At 39.0% G+C, this 21,875-nt stretch overlaps 1 protein-coding gene across 1 annotated transcript; it reads right to left on the minus strand.

Annotated features, from left to right (window-relative positions):
* Window positions 1-10,610: 10,610 nt before the first annotated feature.
* On the minus strand, window positions 10,611-11,952 carry LOC147896425 (stress-related protein-like). The gene is made up of 4 exons (XM_087383100.1): window positions 11,820-11,952; window positions 11,581-11,668; window positions 11,177-11,395; window positions 10,611-11,091 (listed from the first exon to the last, which is right to left on the minus strand). Exons 2-4 carry the CDS (start codon window positions 11,605-11,607, stop codon window positions 10,699-10,701), a joined length of 639 nt encoding a protein of 212 aa, XP_087239226.1. The 5' UTR covers window positions 11,608-11,668; window positions 11,820-11,952; the 3' UTR covers window positions 10,611-10,698.
* Window positions 11,953-21,875: the final 9,923 nt, after the last annotated feature.

Raw genomic sequence — 21,875 nt, forward strand, 5'->3', positions numbered from 1 at the left:
AAAAAAGAACTGAATACGGCTAAGGAGAAGGAAATAAGCATAAGCATACATATAACCATAAGCATACGTAAATGCAAGAGAAGGAAAAGAGTAGAGAAGGAAGTGATTGAAAGAGAGGAAGAGAGAAGAGAGGATGAAAGAGAGGAAGGGAAAAGATAGGGAAAAAGAAGAGAAGGAAGATGGGAAAAGAGAAGGAAAAAGAAGAGAGGAAAATAAGAAAAGAGAGGGGAAAAGAAGAAAAAGAGAGAAAGAGAGGGAAAAAGAGAAGGAAAAAGAAGAGAAGGAAGCGATTGAAAGAGAGGAAGAGAGAAGAGAGGATGAAAGAGAAGAAAAAAGAGAGGGGAAAAAAAGAGAAATCATGTGCTTATGCTTATGCATGAGAATATGAGCAAGGAAGCGATTGAAAGAGAGGAAGAGAGAAGAGAGGATGAAAGAGAAGAAAAAGAGAGAAATCATGTGCTTATGCTTATGCATGAGCATATGAGCATATGAGTCTATGCTCATATGCTCATATGCTCATGCATAAGCATAAGCACATGATTTCTCTTTTTTTCCCCTCTCTTTTTCTTCTCTTTCATCCTCTCTTCTCTCTTCCTCTCTTTCAATCACTTCCTCTCATATATGAGCATAAGCATATGAGCATATGCTCATGCATCTACTTCAGCATATGAGCATAAACATACACAAATGCATATGCTAATGAAAAGAGGATGAAAGAGGGGAAAACAGAGGGGAAAAGAGGAGAGGAAAAGAAGAAAAGAGAGGAAAAAAGAGAGGGAAAAAGAGAAGGAAGAGGGGAAAAGACAAGGAAAAAGAAGAGGGTAAAGAAAAGAGTTGAAAAGAGAGAAATTATATGCTTATGCTTATGGATGAGCATACTCATGCATCTACTTTAGTATATGAGCATAAGTATATGCAAATGCATATGCGTATGACAAGAGAGAAAAAGAGATGAAAGAGAGGGGAAAAGAGAGGGAAAAAGAAGAGAAAGAATGTGCTTATGCTTATGCATGAGCATATGAGCATATGCTCATGCATCTACTTTAGCATATGAGCATAAGCATACACAAATGCATATGCTTATGAAAAGAGAGAAGAGAGGATGAAAGAGTAGAAGGAAAAGAGAGGAAGAGAGAAAGCATATGCTTATGCTTATGCATGGGCATATGAGCATAAGCATACGTCAACAGAAGGAAAAGACAATAAATGACAACTGGCCCATCTATAGACTGATGCATTTCATAAAGTAGCTTATGCAACCAAGATGCCTCACATGTAGCCATTGCTTCACCCCTGTATTCAGCCTATGTGCTCGACAAGGCAACTGCAGGCTGTTTCTTGCTGCTCCAAGTGACTGCAGCACTCCCAAAAGAGAACACATATCCACTAGTAGATTGTCTATCAGAAATACTACCAGCCCAATCAGCATCAGTGTATCCATGCAACTGTATCTGAACCCCAGTCTCATAAAATAGTCCATACTGCAATGTGGACTTCACATACCTCAGTATGCGTCTAGCCGCATCCAAATGCAGTTTCCTTGGAGCCTGCATAAACTGACTTACCAACCCAATAGCATAGCTGGTAATAGTCATATAAATCAAACTTCCTACTATGCGTATGTACATAGTAGGGTCTTCTAGAAGCTCACGTGCATCTGCGCTCAGTTTCACATTCTGCTCCAAAGGAACTGAAATAGGCTTATAGCCTGTCATCCCATATTTGGATAGCATGTCCAATCCATACTGCCTCTGCAAGAGCCATATCCCACTTGTGGATCTAATCACCTCAATGCCAAAGAAGTACGTAGCTCTCCAAATCCTTCATCTCAAACTTTTGCTTCCATAGCATTTTCACATGAAGGATATCTTCATCACTATCACATGTGATGATCAAATCATCAACATAAATGACAAGCGGCATAATGCCTTTCTCTGTTTTTCTCACATAGAGTGAGAAATCTGCCTTGGAAATGTGAAAGCCAATAGTGACAAGATACTGTCCTATCTTGTCAGACCATGCTCTGGGTGCTTGCTTCAAGCCATACAAGTTTTTCTTCAACCTGCAAACAAACTCAGGATGAACAACATGCACATAACCTGATGGCTGCTCCATAAAGACCTCTTCTTTCAAATCACCATGCAAGAAGGCATTCTTTACATCCATCTGATGTAAAGACCATCCCTTTGATGCAGCCATAGCAATGACTGCTCTTACGGTTGCCATCTTTGCAACTGGACTGTTTCTTCATAATCAATGCCATATGTCTGTGCATACCCCTTGACAACTAATCTTGCCTTGTATATGTTCACAGAACCATCTGCATTGTGATTCACCTTATAAACCCGCTTGCAGCCAATTGCATTCTTGTCTTTAGGCAAAGGCACCAATTCCCATGTAGCATTTGCTTCCAAGGCATCCATTTCTTCATCCATGGCTTTCTCCATTTTTCTTTTCCCATGGCTTGCTCAAAAGAAGTGGGTTCTAGTTCATGTATCACTTTGACCATATAGGCATAGTGAATGGCTGTAAATCCATCATATTTCAGCCTATCCATAGGATACTTAACTCTGGTAAACCTGCGCAAAATAGGCTCACTACCAGGTGCTCTCAAAACATCCCTTGTCTTCCGTACTCTAAGTGTAACAACTGAAGGAATACCCAACTCATCATCAAGGCTCTGTTCTGAGCCACTGGATTCACCATCGACATAAGAGTGACCTACATTCACATCAACCATGGGTTGATCTACTTTCTCTTTTCCCTTTCATGATACTTGCATACCACTATCTGCATTGCTTTGAGGAGATTCTCCTGATCTCAATCTGCCTATCCATGGAGAAGTATGTAAACCACTGCTAGAGGACACTACAAGTCTACTAATATTTTGTGATTGCTGCTATGAATTCTGTGCAGCATTACCATTTTGTGCATCTACATCATCAATCACATTTACTAGTTTATACCAGTTGCTCATCTCATCAAAAACAACATCTCTGCTCACTGTAAACTTACGAGTAGAAGGGTTATAGCATCTATACCCTTTCTGTTGCAGAGAATAACCAATAAAGATGCACTTCTTAGCTTTTGGATCCAACTTGGATCTCAACTCATCTGACACATGAACATAGGCAATGCAACCAAAAACTTTCAAATGAGAAATATCTGGTTTCCTGCCAGTATACCTCTCCTCTGGCATCATGCCATGTATTGCTGCAGTGGGAGTCATGTTCATTATGTAGACTGCTATAGCAACTGCTTCAGCCCAATAATAATCTGGCAGGTCTTTTTCGTTGAGCATGGCACGAGATACCTCTCCAATATGCCTGTTTTTCCTTTCTACAAGTCCATTTTGTTGTGGGGTATGATTGCATGAATATTGCTACTTTAAGCCATGCTCCTGCAACAACCTTGCAAACTCATTTGAGAGATACTCTCCCCCTCCATCTGACCTTAGGCATTTTATTTGCAAGCCTGTTTCTTTTTCAACCATAGCTTTAAAAGCTTTGAAATGCCCAAACACTTCACTTTTCTTTTTCATAAAAATACACTCAAACTTTTTTGCTGTAGTCATCAATAAAAGTGACAAAATAATGACAGCCTCTAATAGATGCAGCTTTAGTAGTCCACACATCAGACTAGATTAATTCCAATGGCCTCTTACTCTCTTGAACATGTCCAGAAAATGGTTTCCTTGCCTATTTTTCAAATTGACAGGCTTCACATACCTTATGCATTTCTACAACCTTGAACTTAGGCAATCCTGCAATAATATTTTGGGCTTGCATTAATTTAAGTCGCTGCAGATTAACATGACCAATGCGTTTATGCCAGATATCAATATCTACAACTACACTGGTCCCATGTGCAAACATTGCTGCACTCAATTTAGGCATGTCTGCATCCAACGTAAACATCCTGCCCTTCTTCTTCCCTTTTGCTATCAAGCGACCTTTATTTTTCATATCCTCAACAAAGCATCCATGAGGATTACATCTGACCTGCAAGCCTTGCTCAACCATTTGACCAATAGAAACCAGGTTCTTGGTGATATTCAGGACATGAAATACATCAGACAGGTATTTCTTTTTCCCATCCTGCATAGACAAAGGAATTTTACCAATCTGCACAATAGGATGTGTAGTATCATCACTAGTCTCCACATATCCTGGTCTTTCAATTTTCCTTGCATCCTGCATCCATTCTGCATGACCTATCATGTGGTTTGATGCACCTGAGTCAACATACCACACATCATTGCTTTCTTCTGCACTTGTCATAGAATTGGTCATCTTCTGCACCATAAACAAATGCTCATTTCTGTCATCACCCTGTCTACTAGAGGATGCATAATTGCCTTGCTGCAATTTTCTATTCATGATGTCATTCTGCTTTTTATAGAAGTCTTTAGCCACATGACCCATTTTACCACAGTAGTAGCATTCAACATTGCTGTTTGCATTTTGGCCTCTCTGCCGTCCACCACAACCTCTTTGGCTCCCCCTGCCTCTACAGTTACCACATCCTCCTCCATAGGACTGGTTTTCTTGAATTTGCTGCATATTCTAATTTCTACCATGGCCTCCAGATCGGCCTGCTCTACCTCTGCCTCTACCTCTTCCAGCATTTGAGTAGGACAGTTTCTTTTGAAGTTCCTCCTGAAGAAGATGCACCACCATTTCTGTGCTCTTCAAAAATTAGAAGAGCAATCAACTCCTCAAAATCAAGAAATTTTTCACGAACGACAATGGATGTCCGGAATTGTGCATAATCCTTTCCTAGACCATTCAAGGTCACAGAAACTAAATCATCATCTTCCACTTGCGACCCAATGGAAGCAAGTGCATCTGCAATCTTCTTCACCTTCATGTGGTAGTCATTGATGCTCATATTTTCTCTCTACATGTTATGCAGCTTCTGCTTGAGCTGCATTTTCCTTGCTTACGTATTTGTGTTGTACATTTTTGTCAAAGTATCCCACGCCTCCTTCGGCGTGCTTGCATCCTGAACATGCACAATCATAGAATCTGAAATACTGATAGATAGCCAGTACATAACTTTTCTGGTTCTCTCATGCCATCCTTTAAATGCCGGTAACTCCTGTTGATTGGGAACATTAGGAATAACTGGTTCTTGTTCAACTTCAATAATGAACTCCCAATAGCCTTTTCCCTTTAAGGAAATTCGTCATTCTAAACTTCCATGCTTGGAAATTGTTCTTGTCAAGCTTTTCAGTGACTATCTGTGAAAGAGCATCAGACGCCATTACAGAACATTGCAAAAATATTCTGTCACTGCAAAAAACACAACTTCTGCCTCACAAGGGCAAATCTACAAAACTAAATGCCCTAGGAGGTGGTGTGGGAAAGAGGGAGGCAAATAGGAGCCTAGTGGGGACCAAGGGAGGCCCCACTCCACCAATGAGAGGCCAATATGGAATCCTCCATTCTTTTAATGCCCAAGCCTTCCCATTGGTTGGTTGCTGATCACAAATCTTAAGGGACTAATCCAAGAGGCCCTTTTTGAGTCCAAAATTTCCCTAATGATTACCTGTTGCCTTTTACAGGGCATGTGCTAGAAAGAGTTGAAGGAAAAGAAGCTTCTAGCTTCTTGGATGGATTCTCTATGTGCAACCAAGTATACATAACACTAACAGATCAACATAAGATAGCATTTGCCATGGAATGGGGAGTATATGCTTCTAGGGCAATGCTCTTTGGGATCACCAATGCTCCTGCTACATTCCAAGGGTTGATGATCACAACCTTCAAGGAGTATTTGAGAGACCTCCTAGAGGTGTTCTAAGACAAACTCTTCATACATTTGGCATGGGATGACCACCTCAAATATCTTAGACTTGTTTTTGAGAGGTTTCACCTCTATAGAATATCTCTCAATCCTCTCAAGTGCTAATTTTGGATTAAACACGTGGTAATATTAGGCTATTTTGTATCCAATAATGGGATTTCTATGGATTACAACAAGATCAACCTCATCTTGAAGCTACGGCCTTCTACCAATGCAAAGGGCATGCAATGATTTATCGAGCATACGGGACACTATCATAGATTCATTTATAGCTATGCCAAGATCACTCACCCATTGTATAAGCTGTTGATCGTATTTAACTGGACAAATGCTTGCCAAACCTCCTATGAGACTCTCAAACTCATCCTAGCTTCTACAGTTGTCTCATGAGCACCAGACTAGAATTTAATATTCCATGTACATATAGTTTGCAATAGGGTGTATGTTGGTGCAACAAGGAGAGTAAAATTTGTACTATCCTATACTCTTTGCAAGTCGCTAGCTAAATGATACAAAGATGAATTACATGATGACGGAGAGGGAAGGCCTTGCAAGTTGCGATGATCTATGCAGTGAAGAAATTTTATCACTACTAGTTGGCAAACAAGTTTGTGTTCTTCGTGAACCAACCTTGCATGACCGAATGCATCATGTGGTGGATGCTCATCCTTTTAGGATTCAATTTCACCGTCGTAGTTTGCAAGGGATGCACACATTTCATGGCAGATCATATGTCTCGTATCCCAAATGGAGAGCCCACAAGTGGGCTGGATGATGATCTCCTAAATGCCCCATTATTCCTTGTAGATTTAATTCCGAAATGGGCTCAAGAGGTTGGTGGTTTCTTGGCCAATGAATTCCCACAAGCCAAACCTTAACAAAGGCAAGGCCCGAAAACTCGTCGAAGATGCAACACCATACCGATTAATAGCCAATGGTGGCCAACTATACCGAATGGGTAAGGATGACATAATTTGCCACTCTGTTAGTAAGGACAAGTTCATAGAGGTGCTAAAACAAGCCCATTTGAGCATTGCAGGTGGGCAATTTGCAGAAGAGCTCACGGCCCGTAAGGTGCTACAAGTGTTCCTATGGTGGCCCACCCTCTTTGTAGATGCAGTCGAGTTTGCCAAGCGCTACGAATTCTAGGCTTGAAAATTTCCATACCTCATAAGCAAGACTATATGCCTTTAATGGGAGTTCTCAAAGACTAACCTTTTGAGAAACGGGGCATTTATTTCATAAGACCTAGCAATCCAGCGGCGGTGAAAGGGACACAAGATCGATATATTATCGTGGCTACTAGTTGCCTCACAAAGTGGGCATAAGCCAAGGCTACCAGGAAGGCTAACACACAATCAATTACCAAATCCTGTATGAGAATTTCATATCATGCTTTGGTCTCCCACTCAAAATCGTGAGCTTTTGGAACCCACTACAATAAAATGATTCCTATTCTAATGAGAGAGGTGCAAAACCAAAAAGCATCAAAGTACCACAAATGGTGGGATAAGAAACTCTCTTAGCTCGAGCGTCTCACTATGTTAAAAGATATTTTAGTACCTTCCATGGTCTTTCTCTTTGCCCTCTTGCCTTTTATCCAAACTGGCGTTGCCGATCTAGAGCAATGGTCGGATGATTTTCTCTAGATTTAAGCCAATGGCACGCTTTTCATTGGCAATATGCTGATTTCAGATTGAGAAGGCTCGCATGGTGGGGTTTTCCCATGGGACATTGAAATGGCTAAAAATCCTCCTATCATTAAAAAAAAAGATTTCTCACACTAGAAGGTTCTTAACAGGATGGTACAAATCTAGCGAGCAGCTACAAAATATTGTGAATGGCAGGGTTCCTCTTGACTGCTTGGAGATAGGTCCTTGGGGTTCAATATTTAATGGCCATTCTATAATCAAGTGGCCCTAGTCCAAATATGGCCTAGACTAGTCTTACGATTGCACCAAAAACAGATTACTACATGGGGGTCGATTTGGGACTACATCGAATAAGAATTTCTTTTGCAGTGGAGCTAACATAGAGGTTTCACTTATCACCTACTGCTGAATGAACTTTTATGCAAATGACTATGGCTAGGTTGCGGCAAGATTAGCCAACCATCCAGGTTTTGCACTAGTCTATTGACTTGAGAGTATGGGTTAATCCTCAAGGGAAAGATCTGGTGCAGTTATCTCATAAGGACTTGTTTTTCAAACAAAAAATGAATATATTTTATTTGTCTCAAATGGCATGGAGAGTCAAGCCCATGGGATTCACTTGACATTTCGTCCTTCCGACTGAGCAAACCTTGGAAACTCACTCCATCTACTAGACTTAATTTCTTTTTATGTAGACTTCTTACTAGTAAGCTTCCCACAAAGGACAGATTAGTCAAATTGTGTCCTTTCTGTAGAGTCCACATGGAATCACAGTTTCACCTCTTTTGGGCTTGTTATACAAGCAAGGGTATGTGGCAAATGATTTAGAGATGGCTAGCTAGATCTTCCATCCTTGCCTTGTTAAGATGGAAAATTGTTTTGCTTGAAGATAAAGCCCAAATGAATCAGGTCCAAGTGAAAGTTTGACACCTAGTCCAGGCTATCACGGTTCAATACATTTTGAGAATTAAGAACTTACTTGTATTTTATAGAGCTCCATTTCTAGTGGATCTTCACTTTTGTATCCGTAGGGAGATTTATACCTCTTTGTTTCTATTTGGAAAAAGAAATGACGCTCTACTCAAAGCTTAAGTGCAGCTATGTAAACCTGACTCCAACTTCCAAGTTGTCTACTTTTTTCTTTGTACTTTCACTTTTAATATAATTTTTTCCTTTTCGCTTTAAAGAAAAAACCATGCTCAATTCTTAGTTGTACATGTTGAGCTACAATTTTTAGAAGATCTACGACCCATTTAGGGAATAAGGTAGCTAGTTTAGCCTTAATAAATAAGAATACATAATGCCCTTTTCTAAAGAATCTAAAATTTGTGATCGTAATCTGGTTTTGTATCCAAGTGGAGTGAAGCATGTAAGAGACTAATTAGCAAACATGAGAAGAGGAAATTGAGTGGCACATCCACCCACAAAAATGTAGAGCTCAATATGCGTGAGCATAATCAAGAATCAACAAGCTAGAATGGTGTCCTTTTTAAGGCTTTTGACCAGCTTCCATACAAGCTCTTAAGCTTGTACCACCATTCCATAATCAAAGATTTAATCAATTATGAATCTTCAATCACCCCTTTTTAGCTCTAAAACCATGTCGAACTAACCATAAACATGATAGAGGAAATTGAGTAGCACATCCACCCACAAAAGTGTAGAGCTCAATAAAAATGAGCATAATCAAGAGTCAGTGAGCTAGAATGGTGTCCTTTTAAGGCTTTTAACTAGCTTCCATACAAGCTCTTAAGCTTGTACCACCATTCAATAATCAAAGATTTAATCAACTGTGAAGACTCAATCACCCCTATAGGTCTTAAAAAATTATCAACTAGCCATAAACACTATAGTAAATACAAATGATGCCTTGAAATGCACATCAGTCTAAATTGTTAAGGACTATAATTTGGATTATTAGTCATTTAATGCGATTTAATTTAGAAGATAATGTACTTATTCTACTTCCATGAGCTCTAACAATTTTTACACGTGCCAAACCAATACTACCATCATTGTATATTCTACTCCATGCATCCTCGTACAAGCATTGTCACTACACTACCTAGTTACCCATGTTTTCCTTTGATTCCACTAATAGATTTCTTTTGCCCTAACATCCATCTTGGTTGTTTCACTATGACTAATTTTTAACACACAAAAAAGGCCAAATATTGCACTAATAATAAGCATTTGAAAGGATCTCTTTGTGAGATTTCTAGATGAGCATCCATGTCCAATCCTAACATCCATAATCCCCTTAATTTTGCTCATCTTCATGCTACACTAGTTCTCCACCTACTAACCAATGGTTCCAATGCATCCACTCCTACCAAGAAGGGTGTCCATTAACATTCCAACGATAGCTTCCACAAGAATGTGGGGTATCTGTGCCACGTGCATGTCACTTTGTTTCAAATTTTAAAATTTTAAATCGCAATGCTCCAAGTTCAAAATTAGTTCAATTTCCACCTAATAAATAGAACTTAAATGCCACGTAGTGATAAGGATGAAAATGCATGCACTTGTATACATTAAAACTTACCCAATTCCATTTAGGGAATGAAGACTAGAGAAGCTTCCTTGGTAAAGGATGATATGTAATGTTTGAAATGAAGTTTCTTGGATGCCTCTCTCTTGCTCTAGATGTGATGAAAGCAAATGAATACAAACATTTGCAACACCATGATGAGAACATAAAAGCATAATTTTAACATGTTCTAGAGAGTTGGGGAGTAACATTTCCAACGTTAGAAACATGATCCTAGCATGACTTGAGGATAGAAAATTGAATACTTGCCTCTCTCATTCTCGTTCCTCTTACTCTATGTACAACTGAGTTGACTTGAGGATAGAAAATTGAGTACTTTCCTCTCTCATTCTAGTTCCTCTTACTCTATCTACAAGTGACTGTTTGTTTGAGATAACCATGATTAAAGCAAGAATGAGGATATCAAAGCGTGAGTGGTGCAATTGTGTACCCCTTTAAGGCATTGGAATGCCAAGCCTCCAAGAAGGCTATCTATTCCAAAACTCACGAGGTACTCCAAAATCGATAGGCATTGCAATAGCCATCGTTTGATATCATTCCACACGTGCCTTACAACCTCGAGATACAAGAGAGCAAAACAGAATTTCATTCGGAGATCATGTAAAAGCAGAAAAGAGTCATGTTTATTTCATCATCCACAAATGTAGAAAGACAAATACGAATGGATAGTAGAACGCATTCCAAAAACTAGGCATCTCTCTTAATAATGGTTTCGATGCGCTCGACCGGCAAGGAGGGCACGAACCCAATCAAAGGAAGCTGCTTTTCTTTCAAAGCGGCTATAACGTGGTTGAACTTGTCGGCGCAGAATAGAGTAGGAGGAGCCACGCAATGTATAACCTCGACAGAATATGGGAGCTTCAGAAACTTCTTCCACACGAAGTAAAGCCACTCCTCTGCTACTGGCTCGCATCTGGCATAGTAAGCCTTAGACGTCTCCACAAAGCCGCTTTTATGCAATTCCGCAGCCACAGATATCAAATAGTCTGGAATTTGCTTGGCGATTCCAAAAACCGTATATGACACCTCCTTTACCTTCTGAGGCACGTGGGTCTCCACGGCACATGCTAAAGACTCCACCTACAATTTCACCACATGCTTCATTACCATCTTAAGAAAGTATGTTCAAACGGGGTTGTGGTAGAAAGAAAACATGTAGCCGTACCTTCTTGTCAGCAAAGAGTAGAATCTCGTGAGGAATACCCTCAATCTTGTGGTATACAGGTCCAACAACGCTTCTGACTTTTTTCTCGACAGCATCGACACGAGGCTTCAAAGAGCCTGAGCACTCTTTCGCAAATTCGTACGCCATTGCTGCGTATGTTGAGGCAGAATAGACCGTTATTTCGACGAACCCAAGATACTTAAGCGTCGCTTCCTCTGCCTGCATGAAACGAAGCGTTACTACCTCCTTTGCAGTATACAGTTTAGGCAGCTTAAGCAAACTAGCACCAGCTAACCGCTTTAGATACTTAGAGAGAAATAGATCAAAGTCCTGGTAATGGTTGTAACGGTTGTTTTTGGCTGCAGAGAGTGTGAGACAGCAAGGAGAAGAGGTGGTTGTTGAACCAGAACATGATGCTCGACGGCGGCCATTTAAGTAGAAGTTCCGTAACAAGATCTTTAGAAACTACTCAAGTCGCGGGGAACGAACGTCCTGCGAGAACGGCCGGCAGATGAGCTATCCAAGTCTATGGAATGTGAGTAAAGTAGAAAGCCGGAGGTGAGAGAGAGAGAGGCAAAAATAGAGAAATAACAACAAGGCGGTGAGCTACGGAGGATGAAAGAGAGGGAGAGAAGAGACTTACGAAGCGGGGGGAACCAAGAGTCGGCGGGGGAGGGAGGGAAATTACGAGCGTATATGAAGCAGGGTTTGTCTCCGAATTGTTTGGGAGGAATGAGATCGTAATCAGCCACAAAAGGACGATACCACATGGGTTGGGCGAGGTCGTCATCCAAAATTTTGCATGCAAGATTCGCTGCTTGTCACTACAAATGCGGGGCGCCTCCCACGTGGCATTACACTTAAGATGCCCTCACCCACCCACCCACCGCCACCCACACCACCCGCCCCCACCGCGCACTCTTCTTCTTCTTCGACTATTTCCTTCCACATCAACTTGCCTTCTCCTTCCTCTTCTTATATTCCTACGCTTTGTCTACCTTTTCAACATCCATGTGGCCTCACCGTACTTCAACGAATTACCTCCTAATGATATTCAAAAGCCCTCCACTTCCAAACCTCTCTCTCCACACTTTGTCCGTCTTTTCAACATCCATTTGGCCTCACTTGCAACAGCAAGCTGCATGATATTCAAAAGGCCTACCCAAACGACATGTGTATTGAAATGAAGCAAAAGAAATATCGATTATAAATCATCGTTGTGCCAGAGGGGGGGGGGGATAAGAAATATGTAAGATAGCATGTGCGATCAACGGAAGGGGCTCTATATTTTTATGGAGTTATAGAAAAGATACATACATAAGCTTGTTTTTTAATTCAAAAAGTGAAAATTTTCTTACATAAGGGATACTTTATCATCTCAAAATTTACAGAAGGGGTGTATATAGGTTATAAAAATCCGTATAGGTAGGGGTTTTTTTAATACCCCTTAATCACACGTGCTATATGGGGATTTTACAATGCTCTGAGGTTATGTCACCAATCATAGTTGGCTTGATTGTAGGGCTCTAACCTATGCGCCTGGTGGCAATGGTTCGAATCCTAGCTGGAACGAATCATCTTGTCTTTTTGGTGACAAGCTCATGGGCAATGGTAGAAGGCCGCCCCATTGACTCCACCCACGTGACTTGACCTCGCCCGTCCGCGACCATGTGTGAAACGTAGAGAAACAAGCTCTCAAAGTTGATTGGTGGAAATCTTTGTTTGCTTCATGTCTGTGGACGAGTGTGAACCCAGCCTAAGTCCTACCCTAAAGGGCAAGCCAATGAAAGTCACTTAACTTGCTAGCCCTAGTGCCCATTTTAGAGCCTTCTAGAGCCACGCCACATGAGAGCCTCTTTGAACTATTCCACCGTCCCATGGGTGGAAAATTCAAGGTCCCGCTTGCAGTTGTTCAGTGCAAGAAATGCAAATAAATGCAAGCCTATTCAATCACAATGTAGCTTGCTCAATTTGCGCCCTTTAAAAATGGTTTGGGGGAGTTTGTACTTTTTAATCAAAGCACTGTAAGCTTTAGCTCTACCCCATGTGACCTCACCCTTGTGATCACAACTACAAAAGATTTAGCTCTATCCCTTGTGACCTCATCCCTTGTGATTACCCTTGTAATGACAATGTAATGATCTCACAATCTATAAATTATGCCACTAACAAGGCTAGGAGATGCACAACCCAAGACCCCCAACAAGGTCACCAAGGATGTTTTTATCGAAGATATGCTTATATATTAATATAAAATCTTGGCGAAAGTTTTCAAGCTCATTTTATTAAGTTTCACAATATTGATAGAATTTAGTACTTTTTTATATTTTTTCTTTTGAATTTTGAAGAAAAAATGTAAATCTTGGCGAAATTTTAAATTTTTTTAGCATAAAAGTTTCAAATCTTGGCGAATGTTTCAAACATTTATTTTTATTGGGGCATACAAACTTTCCACACCAATATAAAATTTTAGCTTCTTAACGAAACTAACATCCATGAAGGTCACAAGCTAATGCAAATACTCTCCTTCCACAAGCACACCCTCCAGTAATGACAAGTGGTTAAACACCCCTCCTGGTCTCTACCAAGCAACTTGTAAGACAAGCACATGGCAAAAGGGAACTTGGCAAAGGAAGCTAAATGTTGATGCAGTTTGTTAGGAGTTGTCTATTTGATGCTAATGTGAATTATTGGAAGAGTCTATTAAATGGTGGATGCAATGAGGTCATTAGGTACAATGCCTCATTATTGTGGACCTCAAGCACTTGTTAGAACCCTGGGCCCATGTTTTCATGGTCTAATGCTAATCCTCTAGAGGGCTCCTCATCTCCCACCATTCCATCCCCTATGGTTTGTTCGCTAGAAAATAAGTGTTTTTCTTTCCACGATAATATGTCCTCGAGGGTGTACTAAACATGCACACACAACATGCATGGGGTCATAGTACTTAAACCCCTTGTGTATGTATATTCCTATGGGTTTGCTGGACTTAAAAAACACTTAAGGTGAAACCACATCATATGGTAACTTATTGTTAGGTGCAAACACCAAGAATATGGCCTTCCACACCACATGGGAATTGCATGGTAATCGACTCTAAAATATGTATACGTGGTTGTTGTTCACATGTAAGACCTCTACATGTGTATAATAACTATGTCTCCCTACTTAGCACGATAATTATTTTTCGGTTATCAATCATACTCACTACATAACTTAAACCATAATCAGCCAGCCTTACTCCCGTATGGTAAAACCATCCACGGTCCATATATCCATCCCCCTTTCTCCAAAAACATCCCATCGGTCACTAATACCCTACCAAAATATAGAAACTAGCACCTTAGGTGGGCCTTTGCTATAGTTTTCTAGTGAGAAGCTACATTTTCTCATACTCTTGGTGGTTGACACATGCAAAGCTAAAGCATGATTAGATATAGACATTTTGGGAGCGACCAATTTTAAGCACCACTATAAACCAAGCCTGAATAAAATACAATATTGGGGGGTTCACCTTACAGAATGTTAGTGTACCACGTGTGTCCATAACTAGGCTTTTTTTCATTCAAATTTAGGAAAAGAAATTGATGGGAGTACAATAATAGGAGGTTTTTTTAAATTTAACTTTAGAAATAAATCCTTTAGTTATAGAGGTGGTTTTATTGGGGGGGGAAATTTTAGGTGGGGTTTTTTTCAAATACCCCTTGAATGCAAATGACCTGGGGCGCCAACTCTCTTTAGTAAGAATAGCTATAGAAAATTTGAGTATGAGATGAATTTAACAATATGCCATGAGTAAAAGTTAGTCAAATTAGCATGATTGTGGTCTACACTAGAAGAGCTTCAAATATGTCTTTACACCATGAAATTTGGGTAACATATGAAAAAGTTACATGGTTTTGCCCCTCCTTTGCATGAAATTTCAAAGGTATCTCTTTGACCTTAGCTTAATTGGGATATCTCCATCTTTTCACCAAAGCTCGAAGGGTGCACTACTTAGGATCCCTATGTATCACGTGCATTCAAGGGGTATTTAAAAAACCCCTCAATTAAAATTTCCCCCCCAATAAAAACACCCCTCTTTACTTATGAACTAAGTGATTTTTTTCTAAAGTTGAATTTAAAAACCCCTCCTATTATTGTAAACCTGTTAAAACATTGAAAAGTCAAGGTCTTTTCAATTAAGTTTCTCCTTAGAACAAGTTATATGTATGGAATAAGTTGTTGAGATTAAGTCTAGTCTTTGGGATAGGTATATGGGAAGTAAAGATGAGAAAACTAATGCTTAATAGTCCCAGGGGTTTTATTATTTTATGGAGTTATAAAAAATATAGGTACATAAGGGTTTTTTATTTTAAAAAGTGAAAATTTTCATACGTAAGGGATACTTTTATCAGCTTAAAATTTACAGAAGGGGTGTATATAGGTTCTACAAGGCCTTTGGTAGGCGTTTTTTTAAATTCCCCTTGATCACGCGTGCTATATATGAGGTTTTAATATAGTGATCCCCCGAGTTAACTAGTCAGTAAGTATAGATGAGAAAATTAATGCTTAATAGTACATGATTAGTTAGTTATGCAAAGTATGTAATCAAATAATGCTTAATAGTATATTATTATGTAGTTATTCCAATGGATAACCAAATCATTGCTTCATGCTAAACTTTTGCATATGACAATATTCATATACTAGGAAATGCTTATACATATGACTATGTGGGTTGTAAATAATGTATAAGAAGCTCACAAACTAGCTCACAAAATTCAAATTGCATGAGAAAGTTGGTAGACATTCTAGAAACTATTTCTATCAAAAACATGTTTAGGAATATTTTTTCATTATGAACTTCATGCTACTTCTATTGGATGTACAAGCAAGAACTTAATGGATCCTATTGTGTCCATGTTAAAACCTATGATGTAGTGAACTAAATTAGGAATTTTCATTAATTAAATGTATTTCACTAACTTTAACGAATAATAATGCTTGGTAAAACAAATGCACAAAACTTTTATGGGTTATTTATTATGATAATACATAAAGAAAATACTTTCTATGATGGAAATTTCACACTCAATGTTATTTTTATGGAAGGAAATGCTATAAGACAAAATATCAAGAATAACATTCTTCAAAATTCAAAAAGAAAAAATATAATAAACTTGAGACTTACCCAAATTGTGAGACACAAGCAAGGATTGTCTTTGATGACACGATACATGAGCAAAGCATAGCGAAAACATAGTCACATTCAGTAGAGATCATGTGACGGTGTAAGTGTGGGATGTTCATTGGGTTATCACAAAAAGGCCTTAGGGATAAGGGAGGTTCACTTCTTTGTTGTCATGTTTACAAGAAGTTTAGGTAAAGATAAATTGATAGATGATATTGTATCTAGAATCTAATCCTCTCTTTATTCTTTTTTCATACCCATCATAAACATCATCCTTGCAATATGCTTCAAATTATTCAAAAAGTTTTCTTTTTGGAGTTCAACTACCAAAATTTTCATTGAAATCTAACATCCACTTCTATTCTTATTGAAGAGTCTATGGTTATATGGTAATAATGGCTTAGAGAGATATTATGATTCTTATAATGTTGGAAGGACCCTTTCAGATACCTACGACCGTTTGCTAGCTCGTCGGAGACGCATGGATCGTCGTGGTGTTCGCTCAGGTGGTCTACGTACAGTTTCGCAAAGTCATCCAAATATCTTTACTTCACTTATTTATTTGTCATTCTTACATGATACAATATGTGCATGTACATATGCACACACACATGTTTATATATGTCCATGTGTTCACACACATGCACCTAGGTATGCATTGTGTGTGTGTGTGTCATTAGAAAAAGACAGAGCTCATTTTGGAGCCAATCTGGTTAGACAAAAAATAGAGATCCTCCAATGAGAGAGAGGCAAACGTTACGTTGAAAATGCTTTTATTTTTTCAAAAAAATATACTTTATCTCTCCAGAGACGCTTGACACACTGTCATTTTGAAGTTCTCACTCTTGTTTTCTAGTGTGTCATAGATACTACAACAAATCCCGAAACAGATAAACTAACATTTTGAAGTTCTCGCTCAAGCATTTTTGACTATGTCATAAATGTCTTTTTGGAGAGGTACAAAGGAGCAAATCAAGCACCTGACACGAATGTTCTCAAGAAAGAGATTTCAACAATTGGCCCCAGGCCAAGTGCCCAAATCACTTTATTAAGCACAATCCTGTTAGGCGCCTATTTTGGTCATTCTAACCCCTCTAAGAGGCCAAATTTAGTTATTCAAACGTCGTTTCGGGGGTTTTCACCTGCTCCGAGCACAATGGTGATGCCAAAACCACAACATTTTGCACCAAAATATTTGGGTCCTTGCACATAGCATTTATGACACACTAAAAAATGCTCGAGCGAGAAGTTCGAAATGTCAGCTTATTTGTTTCGCAATTTATATCTCCAATTGAATGCTTGACCATATAAATTTGTACTTCTCACTCTATAAAATTTTAATTGTGCCAAGAAAATTAGAAAATCAAGAATTTCTTACAGTGTTCCAAAATGATCTCCCAAAAAAATCAAGAATTTCTTATAGTGTGTGTGTGCATGCACATGCACGAATGCATACATGCACACAATGTGCATGCATGTGTGAGTGCATGCATGCATGCATGCATGTGTTTTTGTGCACATTAGTGCATGTGTATGTGTGTGTGTATGCGTGTGTGTTTGTGAATCTGTGTGTGTGTGCATGTGTGTGTATGCATGCACATGTATGTGTGCATGTTCATGTACATGTGTGTGGAGGCATGTGCATGTGGGTGTATGTGTGAACGCATGTGCATGCATGCATGCATACATGTGTGTGTGTGTGCGCGCGCACGCGTGCACATGCATGCATGTGTGTGTGTGCATGGGTGCATGTGTGTGTGGGGGGGGAGGGCATATACTATCTAATATGCTAAATTTTTATGAGTTATATTAGGCAGGTGATGAAGTTATATCACTTTACACCACACACTCGCATGGGCATCCTTTCATTCAAGATATCATATGAAAGGGATTTTTTAATTCAATTTTTCAAAAAGGGAAACAAATGTCGGACTTACATTAAACATCACACTAAAATCCATGTTGTATATAGGTTTTCTAGTATTGCACCCAATCAGCAATAAAATTGCTTTTGGTATTCTATTTTAAATCATAAAATCATGTATTTTCTAAAGGGAAGGAAATGTAAGACTCATATTGAATATCACCCTTTGAATGTATGCAGTTTATAGGTTTCCTACTATTGCACCCCTTGAGAAAAATATTTGCTTTTAATTCTATTCTACTTGTTCTTTTCAAAGTTTCACACCATTGAGATATGTGTCCCTATTATAAGAATACCACATTTAATGACAATTTCTCTTTGCTACCTTCTGTCAATTTTCTTACCTACCTTGATATCTATCGAATAATATCACCTTTTGCAATGACATATATATAAGCATATTTCCCACATCCTTATTCTTTACTTGTGTGTTATAGAAAGATGAAATAGATTGCTTGAATTAAATATTGAGATAAATATTTGGTAGAATCAACAATACATTTATTTTCATGGATAAATCACATTGTTTAGTCAAACTAATTACAAAGTTGAATCATTAAAGCATTTTAAACCATATCATTACTATAGTGAAAAGTGAACTCTATGCACATGCTACATCGTAATTTAATTAGTTGGATACCTTATTTAAACAATTCACATCTCTCTCTCTCTCTCTCTCTCTCTCTCTCTCTCTCTCTCTCTATCTCTCTCTCTCTCTCTCTCTCTCTCTTGCTATATATATATATATATATATATATATATATATATATAAGCAATGTCTTTTAGGTTTTCTTTTAATTGTATAAAATGTTTCCAGCTTGATTGAGCTCAATCAATATATGTGCTTTCAAAGTGGCTATGATGGGTTTGGTTTGCATGCTAGTTTCTTTTTCAAATCCTCTTGTGATCAATTGTCATAAGGAAGATGTTCAATATATAAAGTGTGTATGATAGGTGCTTCATTGTATCAATGATGGGGGCTTCTTTGTGAAATGTTGCATGTATATATGTTTCATGAATTATGAAACTATTGTGAAGGTTTTCATACTTGGATTCTCTAAGGAGACACAAAGAAAGAGAAGGAAGAAGGATATGAAAGTAAGGAAGACAAGGAAAATGAAGAAGAAGGAAAGGAAGGGACATGATGCCTTAGCATATAAGATGAGCCAACTCATATGCATGAAATTGCCAATCTCCAAATACTATTCTATTATAATTTTTACATTACAAATCAAGAGATCCAATTGCATGTGCTATGGAACGTAAGTGATCAAATCATAACCAAAATGGAGCAAAGAATAGTAGTAATCACTAATCATTGTAATCGTTTTTACATCAATCATAAGCAGACAAAATTTAAGGATCCCCACAAATACTAGGCTCCTATTTACAATTCAAAACTTACACTAAGAATGCATGGTTTTTTTGTATATGGGCTTCAAAATTAGCAGCTGACAAATTCGCCTTTTGGTAGCTAACACTATATTTTTTTGGTTTAGCTTTAAAATGGAGAGACTAAAAATGAAATACGTATAGGAAAATAGCCCATGGTAGGACACTCCCCATGTGGATATTTCAAGACATGATATGGATGTTGGCAAAACACCACAAGCACTAATGCATCATTAAAACATTTTTGGGAATCTAACTATGTTCTTTGTAAGTAGGTGGTGCCACAAAACATTTGCAAGGAGGAAGATACAAACCAAGAAAGAATAAGGATAGACCACTATCAAAGCCAAGTGAGAGACAATTATAGACATTTAGAAGAATGTAGCCAATAACTACAATGTCTTGCATAGAAGAAATTATAAGAGTAGAAGACTTTGGTATGTGTGCTATTGTGATAATGCAAAGAGTGCAAAGGCCTTTCTTTGAAGCACAAGAAAATTTCAACTTTTATAATGGGATAAAACCAGAAAAGAGAGTACCAACGCCTGTTCTTGAAGTAAAAGAAAATTTCAAATTATCTTTTGAGGTGAGAGAGGGAGGCAGGCTATATCAAACCGAGGTCGATTTGTAAAAGGAAGCTTGTGAGGGGAAAATTCAAAGGTCCTTCAAAAACATGAACGACTAAAACTTCCCATAGCCTCTTTTAGCAGGATGCGTATTTTGAATCTGAAGGGGTTGGGCTCCAATACTGGGGGTTGAAGGATCCCGCAACCTGAATTAGAAGAATATCGAAGCTGCTATAAGGACTTAGGACCAGATTGAGGGAGATGAACCAGACGGAGAGATCCACTACTAGAAGATACAAGGGAATGCCAATTGAGAAATTCTATTAAGAGCGACAGAAATGCGATAGATTCAAAGCAATGTTTATGCACAGACTTGCATTCTTCTAGCACATGTTGATAACTTGGTTTGGTAGGAGCTTTCTTCGATACCCCTCCCATAGTGGGAGCAGCCCCACACCTCTCTCTCTGAAAAACATGCCGCAAATGATATAACGCATGCTTGGAGAGTGGTACACAGAGTGTGCGAGTAGAAAGATCGATAGAGTAGCGAGAGTCAATTCTGTAGTTTCTCTGCGAGGTGACGAAAAAGCCCCGATTCTCCTCTACCCTCTAGGCTCTCTCCTCCGTGCTCGCTTCCATCTGAGTTCAAACTCCCTGGCCTATTTTGTGCCCTCCGTGAGCCTTACACAGTAGTTCCACAACCCTAGCCACAAATGACGCTTATCAGAGTATGGACCAATGAGGATTAAAAAATGGATACATGAGTATGGAAGAAGACTAACTCTCTAAGCCTCCTGCTCAGAAGTGGCAGCCTCCAACACTCGTTGCTTTGAAAATTCTAATCGTCTTCTCTGCAGGTGGTCTCCCAATCATCAATCCAGGTATTGCCTTCCTATTGCATCTATGATCCTTACGCAAATTACCTTCACTCAAGCTAATAGATGGACTTGAATCGGCGTCTATAGTGTAATCCTCCCTAGCCTTGCAACTTGCATTCTTACAAATGCAATCCTCGGGATATGCAGTCGCGCTGTTGTGTTCGATAGAGAGGGGGAAATCTCCATTATGAGCTTGTAGACATTGACGAAAGAGCTAGCATTGTTCTTAGCTCTAGAAGACAGTAAAGAAAGAAATTCCAGTGACAATGGCCATAATCCTCTAGGAGTTCCCGAATGGATAATGTTGCTCATGATTCAAGACAATCAAAGGAATCAACGACTTTACCTTCCGTCAAACCACTACCTTCTTCCTTCAGAATCTCCTTCTTCATTCTAGCATATGTAGCACAGACATGAATGAGGTGCAAGGAAGCATTCGGAAGCTCAATATAATTTTTTGCTAATGGTTTATCACCAAATGCCGTGCTACTCGTGAACATCTTACACGTATTGGTGTCCTGTCCAGTGTGCCCTTGCCCTTCCTTTGGTGATGCTTCATTTCTACCAACTTTGTCAGTCTTTGATGAGGAATTTTTCTTTTGCGACAATGGGTGGTCATGTCTACAAAAGACTCCTACATTATCAATATTGAGAAAGTGCAAGCTCAAGGGCCTTATTCCGTACTCTCACCTTGATTCTATACTTTCTTTGCTACCTTGGTGCTAAAATATTCTCTGAAGGATCTTTGTTCTTGGCACTTGTGTTG

Source organism: Dipteris shenzhenensis, chromosome 12 (assembly GCF_047967505.1).
Source record: "Dipteris shenzhenensis isolate YYH24624 ecotype China chromosome 12, Dip_SZ_1.0, whole genome shotgun sequence".
NCBI lineage: Eukaryota > Viridiplantae > Streptophyta > Polypodiopsida > Gleicheniales > Dipteridaceae > Dipteris > Dipteris shenzhenensis.

Excerpts from the sequence above, each read along its gene's own strand:
- LOC147896425 (XM_087383100.1), bottom strand. The coding sequence starts at position 11,607 with ATGGCCGCCGTCGAGCATCATGTTCTG. Across the intron at positions 11,396-11,580 it reads CCGTCGAGCATCATGTTCTG|GCAGAGGAAGCGACGCTTAA; the intron begins GTTCAACAACCA and ends CGTTTCATGCAG. Across the intron at positions 11,092-11,176 it reads TACTCTTTGCTGACAAGAAG|GTGGAGTCTTTAGCATGTGC; the intron begins GTACGGCTACAT and ends GTGAAATTGTAG.